Genomic DNA, 13186 nt, shown 5'->3' with positions numbered 1-13186 from the left:
ACATAACTGTGGTGTTGTCTGTCCTTATCATCAACTGACCTTCTTGGAGAAATGGTCTGAATGACTGGATTGCCAATTTTACTGCCAGCATTTCCTTTAGATTTATGTGCAGGCGCAGCTGGTCTTGAGTCCATAAGCCTTGTATGCACTTGTCCAGCATGTGTGCCCCCCAACCGAGGTCTGAGGCATCTGTCGTGATGGTTTGGCTTGGTTGACTGTTGCAGAAGGGCAATCCTGTGTTTGATTGACAGGCCTGAGCCCACCATAGGAACTCTTGCTTCAGGCATGGGATTATTGGAATTTTGGTTTCTAGGCTGTGCTTGTGTTGAGACCACAAATTCTTTAGGTACCACTGTAGCTTTCTCATATGCAGTCTGGCATGAGGGACCAGAATTATGCAGGATGCCATGAAGCCTAGGGCTTGCAGTACTTTTCTTGCAGTTAGATGGTTCTGCTTTGTTAATGCCAAGAAGTAGAGAGGTAGTTGCTCTTTCTTTTCTGCAGTTAGGAATGCCATTTGTTTTGATGTGTCCAGCTCCGCACCCAGAAAGGTTATTCTTTGGGATGGAATCAGCCTTGACTTTTTTATATTGACTGTATATCCCAGGGCTTGCAGCAGGTAAATGACTCTTTGTAAGTCTTCTGTTAGCTTGCTTTTGTTGTCCGCTTGTATCAGGCAGTCGTCCAGGTAGGGGTAAATTTGGATTCCCTGAAGTCTGCAATGAGCAATTACTGATGCCAGGCATTTCGTGAACACACTGGGCGCAGTAGATAAGCCAAAGGGCAATGCTGAGAATTGATAATGCTCTGACCCTGCAAGAAATCTGAGGTATCTTCTGCAATTTGGTCGTATGGGGACGTGCAGGTATGCCTCCTTGAGATCTAGAGTTACCAGCCAAGACTCCTTGCCCAGCATGGGAAGAAGCTGCTGTAGGGTCAGCATTTTGAATTTTGGAACAATGAGGAATGTGTCTAAAGCGGACAGGTCGAGAATAGGCCTCCATTTGCTCTCTTTTCTTGGTACCAGGAAGAGTCTGGAGTAAAATCCCTTTCCTTGTTCCACAGATGGTACCTTTTCCACAGCTCTCATTCTTAATTGAGATATTTGCTTTAGAGCTTCTGCCCTTTGAGTAGGTGGTAGGTTTGGCATTCCTCTCTTTCTTGGTAGAGTATGGAAATGGAACCTGTAACCTTGGTCTATAGTTTGCAAAATCAATTTTTCCCTTGTGATGCAATGCCAGTTCTTTGAAAATAAGGTTAGCTTTCCGCCTAAGGGTGCTTCCAGTTGTTCCCTGGTAGGCGGTGCCACAGCCAAGTCACTGTGATTGTGTTGTTATAGTGGTGGTGGCTGCGTCTGTGCCCCGCTGGTTGTTACCTTGCCACTGGCGTCCCCTGTAGGCACCCCTGGATTGGTTTCTGCCTCTTGAACGCCTATTCCTGCCTCTCTGTGCCTTAGAGGAGTCCGGAAAGGACCAATTCTTGGAGGGCCAGTTCCTGCTAAACCTTGGAGGTTGAACCTGTAAGAAATCTTTCACTGTTTGTACAGATTTCGCCTTCTCTTCCATCTTTTTTAGTACCTGCTGTGCAGGGGAAACAAATAAATTGACTTTGTCCATGGGTGCATCTAAAAGCTTTGATTTGACATGGTCTGGTAATGCCTGCACTTTCAACCATGCATGTCTCCTGATAACTGTGCCAGTCATGGCTGATCTAAAGGAAGCCTCCAGTGCATCATAGCCACATTTTAAAGAATGGTTACTAACCTGCTGTATGTTATGTACCATTTCCTGAACATATTTCTTATCTAAAGATTCTTCAGAGGACAGCTTTTTAGTTAACTGGTCTAGCATAAACTCTTGATATTGAATCATGTGAAATTGGCAGTTCAAAGCCCTAGCTGACAAAGTAGCAGAGGTGTAAACTTTTTTACCCCATCTCTCTAAGGACCTGGATTCCTTTTCAGAGGGGAGGGGGTTTTTAGTAGATGTAGTTGCTACAGCTTTAGGGCCCTGGGAGATAGTCTCTGGATCTGCAAAAGGAGCCTTGTATAGATGGTGATGAGTGCCCGGGACCCTGTAGAACCTATCGGGCTTAGCAGGGGCCGGAGGTAATGAATCAGGAGCAGTGCAAGCATCATTAAATGCATCATCTACAACAGAGAGAACTGGAGGTATAGCTAAAGGCCTATGCTGTGGCAAATGTAGAAAGGTTCTAAGCCTTTTTCTGGAGTCTGAGAAATCTTGGCCCTGCCACTGAAAATGTTCCCTCATAGCATGCAAGGTTTCCCCAAAGGAAAATTCCTCAGGTGGAGAGGCTGAAGGAATGGACTCTTCAGCATCCGAGTCTTCGTAAGGGGAATAAGGAGCCTCAGGAGGGTCTGTATGTTCTGAGTCATCAGAGGAATCATCTGTGGATACTGGCTCTGGGGGCTCTGCTCTAGGCCTCTTCTCTGGAGGTGGATGAGAGGTCCTGTCTGGATGAGGCTGGGATCCACGGATTAAAGAAATGAGATCCTCAGCCAAAGAAAGCATATGGGAACTGGTGCTGGGCCTGTGAGAGGGGGGCTTGACAGGCACCGTTTTTGAAGTTTTAGCTGCTTTAGCCCTGGCAAAGGCCTTAATAGACATGGCTGCAGGAGGCCTAGCAGCTCCACGTGCAGGGGTTGAAATATCCAAGGGAATAGTGTCTGATAATTCCTGAGAAACCGCAACTGCAGGTTGGATTTCAGAAGCCGATTCCACCAGGCTAGAAGAGGCCTCGGTAGAAGGCATGTTTTCGGCTGGGGGAAGAACCGCTTGCTCGGTTTCAGCCGAAACCGAGACACTCGTGGTTGGCTTAACCGCGGTTTCGGCCGAAACCGCGGACCGCGAGTGTCGGTCCTTTTCCTGCGTTTTGGTTATTTGTGAAGTCGGAGGATCCGACGGCATGATATAAGCAAAATCAGAGCCGAAAAACTGTTCTGCAAATTCCGACCGACGTCTAAGCATCCGTCGGTTAAAAGAAGCACAGGCTAGACAAGCTGCTACGTCGTGGTCTGGGCCTAAACAAGGTAAGCAGTAAGAGTGGAAATCTTTATGAGGTATTTGTTTCCCACAAGTTAAAGAGTTATTCACTTTTTCTGAGATCGGCTGAGGCAAGAAAGAGTCCCCAACGGGGTACTTAGCTTTTTAGAAGTCTTCGAAGTAGTATTCGGTATGTAGTAATCCCTGGTTCTGACCGACCGGCACTTGCGAACAGCTTCTGCTTCGGGCGCCACGCGGCAAGAAAGACTGGGGAAAATGGCGTCGGCTGATGCCTTTATACCCGAAGAACTGCAGCTATGACGTCGGGTGAAGCGCGACACCAGCCGAAGCCAGACCCAGACTTTGGAATCCGGCCGACCGAGGGGCTGCCTGACGACAGGACAACCCATTTGTAAGGACTGCAGATGCATCCTTGAAGGACATCAACCCCCGCGCCCTCACCTCCACAAATAAAAAAAAAAAAAAAACAGCTAGCCATTCACTATCACCATTTGGTTTATTAAGAAAATACAGAAATCCTCCACCCCCCCCCCCCAAAAAAAAGACTGTCCAGATATCTGAAGTCATCACAATGAATCCCTGCCAGTTAAATCAGTTACAATGTTGGCAGTGATGAAGATCAAACTACACAGAGTGGGACTATTCACCTATAGTTTAGTTTTTCCTACCAGAACTTCTCCCAAATAACTAATCCACCAAAGCTGCTGTGGTGGCCAAATACAGGTAAGACACGAAAAGGGTAAGGGTTTACCATAATAAAGTCTTTACCTCACAAATACAAGGCACAGGGTTTGAGTCCGACCTCTGTTTATTGGCTAGACTTGTGACAGTCTGCACACTGACAGCTTAGTACTTACCATTCAAACAGCTTAGCTGGCACTAACAGTTTAGCATATAGAACACTTTTCCTGGCAAAGACACATTTTACTGACACAATGGCCATTTGCAGCCTTAAGTTTGATATATCACTTACCAGTGTATTCCTTCTTTCAGCTGCACAACACAAGTACTAGTTGCAAAATACACAGTCTATTGTCAGAAATTATGACACAAATACGGCTACAAGAATTTTCATCAGAGACAGAGAAAAGGGATGACTGAATATAAACAGCATCGCATTATTTGAGTGAGAGGCTACAGCACCAGAATTCTCAGGATTTTATCTTTGCCAAACATAACATTTCTAAAATGATCTGTAAAATACATTACATTTTAATTTTTTATATATTTAAATGTGTATACATGTTTTCTTATGCTAAAACAGGTAGTTCTGGATAAGTAAAACCAAGCAAAGCTACAATGAAGTATGCTTTTTTGTCCTCCACTCACACTACACAATTTTTATGTTTTCTTATATATAGTTATATTAGTGAACACACTGACCAGGCAAAATGGCACATCAGTGTTAACTATGCACCCACTCAGAAAACAAATTCATGTTATTTACATTGACTGGATGCCTGAATCCACCTGCAAACATATGAGGAGGAAAAATACAACCATTCAAGTTTAATTTTCCAGACTCCGTGTTCTGCTCTGATATGGTCCCAAGACAAGGGTAAAAAGATTTTTGCTTCAGAAAAAATTTCAACACATCCCTCTCTTAAAGAGTAGTGTCTCAAGTATCAGCCCATACAAAATGTCTGCTTTGCTATGCAAGTTGTAAAACAAACTACCCACTAAATTAAGTCAATCTTTCAGATAGAATAAGCCAGCTAGCTCTACTAGACTAACTTGTTAAAGAAAAAAACATATGCTTACCAATTTTGCTTGCTGCGCATTCACTGGATCAGCGTACTGCAGCAATGCTTGAAACTGGTTGTTTTTAGTAAAGGTGATTATCTTCAGCACTGCTCCAAATTTTGAAAATATCTAGAATCAAATGAAAATCAAAATGTTTTCAAATTTCTTTCTAAATGCCATCATAAATTTTCCATTTGCAAGACAGAAAACATACCTGATGAAGAACATCCAAAGTCACTGGGTAATACATGTTGTCAATAATTATTCTTAGTACTGGACTCTGGGTCGAGGTCATTGAACTTTCACTGACTGCCGATCCACTTAGAGAGTTGCTAGCAGACTGGACAGCTGTCACAGCCTGCAGCACAGCCTGTGCACGCTGAAAAAATACAAACCAGATTAAGACCGCAGAATTTTGATAACTTCATCTGAAACAATATAATTTACTGTATCTGCCACAGTCTGTAGCAAAAAGTAAGCAAGGACAAAGAACTCTAATCCATCTATCCCCAGTATCACTGCGTATTCAAGAATAGTAACTATAGAAAACTATCAGCACGGCAAGCTAGTTATGACATAGAATCTACCTTATAAACTATAAGAAAAATGAGGTTAACATGTATAACAGTACTATCGTCATCCATTAAAAGACTATCTTTACAAGCAGCACAGTAAAGCAGATGTATGAGCATCAGGAGTAGACTACTGCAATACAATTCCTAGTGATAGGAATTTCTCATAGGCAGATGTCTGCCTTTCTGGTCTAACTTCTACACAGCAGAGCTGAATTCATCCATCAGTATAGGACTTTGATCTGAAGCATAACAAAAATGTAAGTAACTTGCACAATTTTCCATTCATTTGAAGACTACACAAGTGCCTTTTAGCTACAGGCATTTAATGACCCTGAATCCTCGTAATGCCCCTGGATCCTCAACTTGTAAAGTACTTGAAAATAAGACTAGCAAACTGACATGTTTGCTCTTGGCCCGTCACCCTTCCCAGGGAGGCGAATGCCAAATGGATCTGGTGAAGGACAATCCCAGACAAAGATACACCCCCCCCCCCATGGGGGCAGTATACGACTATAAAAGAAATAGCTGGACTTTCCTACCTCCGCAGCACTTGTCAGTAGAAATCCAAAGCCTAGCTAGTGACAGATGGGGAGACGTGTACATTGTAGCAGTGATACCATTCTAAAAGTCACTGACATCGTATAATTACTTATCCAAAGGAAGAATGCTACAGCAGTCTGTTGCCCACATACAGAAATGATTACTACAGCATGCATCATATGACTACAGTAGCAAATCCTGCTTTCCTCCTGGATCAAAATAAGAAGTTATGTACCTACCATAACGTTCCATGTAAGTTGTCTTCTTCTCGCCTTCTTTCTTGCTGGATGGGTTCGGAGCCGATCCTCGGCTCCGACTCGGCCAATACTAAAGCTCGAGAGCTAATTCCACCGGCTCGAGGCTCCCCTATATCCCACAATGCTAGGCGGTAACTACTCAGATCTCGTTTGATAGCTATACCAAGCAATCCTAGTCTCCATAGAATGGAATTGGGAAACCCACCTCAAACAATCTGCGTAAAAGAAAGGCAGACCTCAGTAAAGATAGAAGAGGTGGGAGAACGTGTGGGAATGACAACTTTCGGAAGAAAAACACAAAAAGAATTCCGGTCGGTCTGTCCAGTCTTGGGGGAAGGAGGGTGGGACGCAAGAAAGAAGGCGAGAAGAAGACAACTAACATGGAACGTTACGGTAGGTACATAACTTCTTAATGTTAAGTTGTCAATCTCGCCTTCATTCTTGCTGGATGGGACCGCGTCCCTAGCATCTTATCCCGGGTGGCCTATCGGAACAGACTCTTGAGAACAGTGGAACCAAATTTGGCACGGCTTCTGGAAACCATGTCCAATTTGTAATGTGAAATGAATGTATGAGGAGAAGCCCAGGTGGCTGCTGCACAAATTGAATCTATTGGCAACCTATCCTGAAAAGCTACGGATGTAGCTAATGCCCTAGTTGAATGAGCTCTAGGTCTTGAGGGTAGTTTTTGATGTCTGATCTCATAGATGAAAGTAATTGTAGAGGTGAGCCATCTAGAAAGGGATACTTTAGTGACTGGAAGGCCCAATTTACCTTTCGCATATGACAGAAACAATTGATCAGATTTCCTGAATTGTTTAGTCCTGTCTAAGTAATATCTCAGTTGGCGATGAACATCCAAAAAATGTAGCTTTTGTTCAGACCTGTTTGAATAGTTAGGGAAAAAAACGGGGAGATCAATAACTTGGTCTAGGTTAATTTGAGAAGAAATTTTAGGCAAAAAGGATGGATTAGTACGGAGGGATACCCTGTCTTTGTGAAAAACTAAGTAAGGAGGACGACTGCACAGAACATGGAGTTCGGACACTCTCCTCGCTGAAGTTATAGCTACCAGAAAAAGTGTCTTCCAAGAAAGCAACTTCAGAGAACATGAAGCCATGACTCAAGGGAAGAATTAAAGATGCCAGAACCAAGTTCAAATCCCATTGAGGCGGGGGGTCTTTGATTGGAGGTTTGAGAAGAAATACACCCCTTAAGAAGGCTTTACAGAGTTTGTGAGCCATGATGCTGGATTCTGAAACACCAACATGAAAATTTGATATGGCAGCCAATTGAACTCTAATGGTTGATGCAGAAGATCCTAAATGAAAGAGTTCTGCTAGAAAGTCTAAAATAGACTGGATAGGTGCAGTAAATGATCTATGTTTTTCGATGATGCCCAAAAGGAAAAACGTTTCCATTTGCTACTGTAAATCTTCCGGGTAGAAGATTTATGAGAGGCTATCAAGATATCTCGGACCGAGCGAGATATTGAGGGAAGCCTGGCTAAGGTTGGAATCGGAGAAACCACGCTGTGAGGTTTAGAGAAGACAGAGATTGGTGCAGCTGACCCGATTGGTGGGTGATCAGATCTGGTACTGGGTCCAGATGCCAAGGCTGCTCCAAAAGGTAACGATGAAGAAAGGGAAACCATATCTGTCGAGACCAGTAAGGGGCAATGAGGATCATTGTCACTCTCAAGGCGATGGCTTTCTGAATTAGTTGAGGTATCAGTGGAAAGGGGGGAAAGGCATACAGAAGTCCCCGGGGCCAATCGTGGACTAGAGCGTCTCTGGTGGGATGGCCTGGTAACGGGAAGAGAGTGAAGAAGTCGTGACACTTGCTGTTTTGGGGAGTAGCAAAAAGATCGCAGCAAGGCTGGCCCCATCACAGGAATACTTCTTCTAGAACTGATTTCTTTAGAGACCACTCGTGTGGCATGAGAATTGCTCTGCTCAATTTGTCTGCAATAACGTTGGATTTCCCGGGTATATGCGTTGCTATCAGAAAACGCTGAGAAGAGATCGCCCATTGCCAAAGTCTGAGTGCCTCTCGACATAAAGGGCATGATCTGGTTCCGCCGTGATTGTTGATGTACCACACTACGGACATGTTGTCCGTTTGAATTGCAATAGTCCCAGTGGGAAGAGAGTCGTGAAGGGCCTGCAACGCTAAAAGCACTGCTCTCATCTCTAAGACATTTATGTGCAAGTGGCACTCGAAAGGTTGCCACGTGCCCTGGACTGTCCTGTCCTGATAATGCCCCCCCCACCCGATCAGGGAGGCGTCTGTTGTCAACGTGGCAACTGGGGGGGGGAGAGTGAAGGGTCTTCCTCGGAGAAGTTGAGGGGATGTGATCCACCAAGACAGTTGATTCTTGCATGCTTGAGTTATCAGTATGGTATGGGACATCGGGAGCTGTTGAAAGGACCATTGAGTAAACAGCATCCATTGGAGGATCCTCATGTGAAAGCGAGCTAAGGGGAGAAGGGGAATAGCTGCTGCCAGGAGTCCTAGTACCTTCAACACCAGTCTGGCTTTGACTTTGATACATTGCAAGAGAAGGGACACTTGGTTCCGAATGTCTGACACCCTCTGCTCTGTGAGTCTGGCTGAAAGATTCCGTGTATCTAAGGTGGCGCCTATAAAAATAATAGACTGACAAGGCGACAAGGCAGATTTTTCGAAATTTATCGAAATGCCTAGAGCTTGGCAAGATTGACTGGTGAAGTCCCTGGATAGGAGAAGCTGATGTCTGGTGGTGGCAGTAAGGAGCCAGTCATCCAGATACGGAAACACCTGGAATCCTTGACGTCTCAAGTGAGCCGTGACCACTGCCATGCATTTGGTGAACACACGGGGGGCTGTAGTGAGGCCAAGGGGCAGGGCCCTGAATTGGTAGTGACTGACTCCCAGCCTGAAGCGGAGATATCTCCTGGAGCGTCTGTTCATTTTGATGTGGTAGTACGCGTCCTGAAGATCTATCGAGCACATCCAATTGTCCTGACCCAAGAAGGGTAGAATGGACTGTAGCGTGACCATCCGGAATTTCGTTTTTTTTGACAAACTTGTTTAAGTAGCTGAGATCCAGTATGGGTCTCCAGTCCCCTGTTTTTTTTGGTACCAAAAAGAATTTGGAGTAGATTCCGGATCCTTGCTGGTCTGCCGGGACTGACTGGATGACTCTTTTGATAGCAGCTTTGAAATTTCTAATGCTGCTTGTTCCCTTAGACCGGGGGGAACATCTGGAAGGGATCTTTTTGGTTGGGTTGGAATGTGAATGAAGGGAATTTTGTAACCCTCGGATATGATCGACTGTACCCATTTGTCTTGAGTAAGGGAAAGCCAGGCTTTTGGGTACAGTGATAACCTTCCCGACTGCCTCCGAAGGTGGACAGCCGGGCAGCCCCTCAGGGGTGCTGAAAGGGTTTGTCAGAGAACATTTCTCTGCTACCCTGGTTTTGTGGACCTCCTCTGCCTCTAGGGCGGCGTCTATTATTATTCCCCTCTGCCTCTAGAGGAATCGGCCTTGCGCCAGATGAGACTCCCTGGGATTGTTTATGAACCACATCTTTCCTCCCTTTGACCTTTGGGATAGGGTCTAGAAGGTAGAAAACGGACTAATACAGCAGAGAGAGTCTTACCTTCTACCTCGCACCTGGTCAATGTATCCTTCACCTGTGGACCAAACAAGGATGATCCATCAAAGGGAGAATTGGTGAAGGATGCCTTGAAAGGGTCCGCAAAGTTGCATAGCCGCATCCAGGCGTGACATCGTAAGGCAACGCCTGTGCCTGCGGCTCTACTCGCCCCATCTGCTGCATATGAGACCAGCCGCATGGAGGAGTTAACGATGGAATTTAGGGTTGCCAACTGGGAGTTCATTGTGTCTTTGAACCCCTCAGCTGTAGGATCCTTCATCAGTTCACCCATATCCTTGAGTAAATCTCTTTGGAGACGAGTGAAATGGCATAAGTAGTTCAGCGACCGCATTGAAAAGGTCGCTGATGAAAACATCCGCTTGCCGTACCTGTCCATGGTCCTAGATTCCTTATTAGGAGGATGGACAGGAACAGAAGGATCAGCTAACTCCTCCTTTGTGGCCGCAGCCACCACCATGGCATCAACAGGGACACCTTTGGATAAAAACTCTTTGTCTTTGAGGGCAGTAATGAATTTGGATGGTCTCCTCGGGGTGGGTTCCACTGAGTCAGGAGCCGTCCAAGCCTTCCTTGCCACCACTTCCATAAGGGGGTCAAAGGGAGGGGACACCCAGGAGGTAGAAGGGCGAGAACCAAACGCCTCAAGATACACTGACTCATCCTCCGAAGGATTAAGGGCTGGCCAGTTCCCCCTCTGTTTCAGGATCTCAAGGATGTCAGCAAAGGAGACATCCTCAGAGGGGGATCGAGGGGACCCTTCGGATTCCTCTAAGTCAGTGTCAGAGGTGATAGACTCAGGGGAGTCAATGTGCTTCCTCTTGCACTGCCTCTTCCTTGGGGGATCTCCTGCAGGGTCAGGAGAGGCCTCGGAAGAGGAGGAAATTCCCAATGGGGAATCTTGAGGAGTTGGCTCTCTGCGGTCTGGGACAAGGGGGTGAGTAGAAATCACCGCAGGCACTGTAGATGGAGGGGCTGAAGGAGCTGACTGTGGGGCAGAACCTGGTTCTAGCATGCTCCGCATGACCTCGAAGGCACCCCTGTCAGGCAAGGTCCGAGGCCCTCGCCAAGAGACAAGGACCTCCCCGGCACCGACAGAGACGGCTCAAAGTCGATGTCGGAGCCGAACTCACCAACGCCAAGCCCCAAGAGGGAGAGCGGGGTCGGACAAGGGTCCGATGCCACTCGCCTCGGAGCCGACGATGGAAGCCCGGCGCCGAGATCCCTCCAAAGAGGAGATCGGGGCAGACGACAGAGCTGAAATGGAAGGTATCGGATCTGACGCACCGACAGTCATGGCTCCGACAAGCCTTGGCTCCGAACTCGAAGGAGTCGGAGGAAGAATGTATTGGGGAACGGGAATAGCCACTGACTGGTGAGTCGGGATATGCAGCATTTGGGCCAGTGCCTCGGACTTGAGAAGTCTACTCACCACCCTTTGCAAATCATGGTCTGATAATCTGGAAGACAGAGAGGAATGAGTTTTGTGACTTGCCCGAAGGAGAGGGATCCTGGCGCCGAGTGCACGGATCCGATAGAGGGGACCTGGACCTCTTTCTCGAATGTGGCTCCGATAAGGGTATCGGAGCCGACAAAGTTTTATCAGCCTCGGCTCCAGCCAGAGCCGAGGTAACAGTATGAGGCTTAGAAACATCGGCTCCGGCCGGAGCCGATGTCGAAGCCGGTTTAGACTTCTCAGCAGTCGACTCAGTAGCAGGTGCCGACTGCTTGGAAGTTTTTGAAGGCTTCCCCGACATAGATTGAGTCGGGGGGCCTTCAGGCTTTAATAAGCCCCGCAAGATAAGTTTATTCTTGCGTTCCTGCAGGACTCTAGGGCTAAACCCATTACAAAAAGCACAAGAGTCCTGCGGGTGCAAAGGCCCCAGGCAATACACACAAGAAGTGTGACCGTCTGTCAGAGACATTTTCTGACAGCACGAGTCACACTTCTTGAAGCCTGAGACCTTGTTTTACACATAGTGAAAAAAGAGAGGCTAACACACACAAACACAATCCAGACACTCTCTACAGAAAAAATATTAAAGTAAATTAATGTTAATACAGAAACGCACACACACAAGCCCCTACAACACTAAACTAATAAGGGACTAGGGTGAGGGAAGGGCCGAAGGCCTAGAACAAGGGTAAAGAGGGAAGGGGGCTCGACAAATAGGGGTCAATATATCTAAAAGTTAAATTAAACTAAAGGATATGTATTAAAACTAAAAAGAGGGGTTATTAGCAGTAACTAATAGTAAATTTGAACTAACCTGCCTGAGCTGGTAGAAAAGCGCACCTCGTCAGCTATAGCGGCAAAAGAGATCTGGGTAGTTACCGCCTAGCATTGTTGGATATAGGGGAGCCTCGAGCCGGTGGAATTAGCTCTCGAGCTTTAGTATTGGCCGAGTCGGAGCTGAGGATCGGCTCCGAACCCATCCAGCAAGAATGAAGGCGAGATTGACAACTTAACATCTCCAGTTTAGTGTTTGGAAAAGGTGTGCAACAAGGCCAAGATGGTTGCCTCATAGGTACCTCGTGCTGACGCAAACTTGAAGGAAGCTGGTGTAGCTGCTGGTACCCTGGCAGGGAAGACTCCCACAGAACTAAGCTTTGTTTTCCTTATAACACAAACTAATACAGTTGGTCAGCCACATATGTTTGCCTGGAAAGGTACAGTTGTCTAAGAAAACTTACCATAACAGTAGATGTTCAAATGATCACTTCTGTGGCTATGCTTGACAGGGGCACAGGAAAATAATTTTCTTGGGTGGCGAAAGCCAGGGTACCTTTTTGGCTAGGCTTATATAGGCCCTAGAGCCAATAGCCTAGTACCTACCTATGAACCTATAATAGTCTTAGCTATATGGATTATATTGTGCTGAGAATAGAACAGCTGGCCAGCTTCAAAGCTTCAAGGGCACCTTCCATGTGCCCAAACAGTTATTCAACTTGAGCTGAGGAAAGTTTTTTGGATACCAAGCCCATCAGAACTTTCCTGCCACTGAAGAGCACCGCCTTAGTGGGCTTTCAAGAATCCTCGGTCATGTAACATTTTTCAGTGTTGGACACAAGTTCTCTTGAGGGGAAAAGCAATCCAAATTTTACTTTTATGACAGAAAGTAAACCTAGTCTGTGAAATTATAAATTTCAAGCCAGGAAAAGTAAAATGGAATGTCACGTGACCTTTAACTCTACAGAAAATGTTATTTTACTTTTGGGGGGGGGGTGGCTAAGATAAGTGCTTATCACTGCACTTTACTGCATTTTACGGTGGGAAAAAGGTGGCCATTACTTTTTTCTTTTTTTAATCAACTACTGCCGTTGGGTTTCCCCAGGAATCAGGGATATTTTTCTGCTTTAGCATGGAACAACCTGGGTTTCTATATAGA

General features: G+C 46.0%; 1 protein-coding gene across 4 annotated transcripts in view; it reads right to left on the bottom strand.

Moving 5' to 3' along the window:
* PTBP2 (polypyrimidine tract binding protein 2) overlaps positions 1 to 13186 on the bottom strand; it is a 1270924-nt gene that overhangs the window by 802497 nt on the left and 455241 nt on the right. For all 4 annotated transcript variants that reach the window (XM_044085703.1, XM_044085704.1, XM_044085705.1 and 1 more), the window contains exons 5-6: positions 4981 to 5145; positions 4785 to 4895 (exon numbers count right to left, since the gene is read on the bottom strand). In XM_044085703.1, the coding sequence (XP_043941638.1) occupies positions 4785 to 4895; positions 4981 to 5145 (276 nt within the window). The remainder of the gene's footprint in view (positions 1 to 4784; positions 4896 to 4980; positions 5146 to 13186) is intronic.

The sequence above is a fragment of the Protopterus annectens genome, chromosome 10.part0, assembly GCF_019279795.1.
Source record: "Protopterus annectens isolate FY-2018-M chromosome 10.part0, PAN1.0, whole genome shotgun sequence".
NCBI classification, from domain to species: Eukaryota; Metazoa; Chordata; order Ceratodontiformes; family Protopteridae; genus Protopterus; species Protopterus annectens.
The sequence above is the reverse complement of the archived record's forward strand: the minus strand, read 5'-3'. Positions and strand labels throughout refer to the sequence as shown.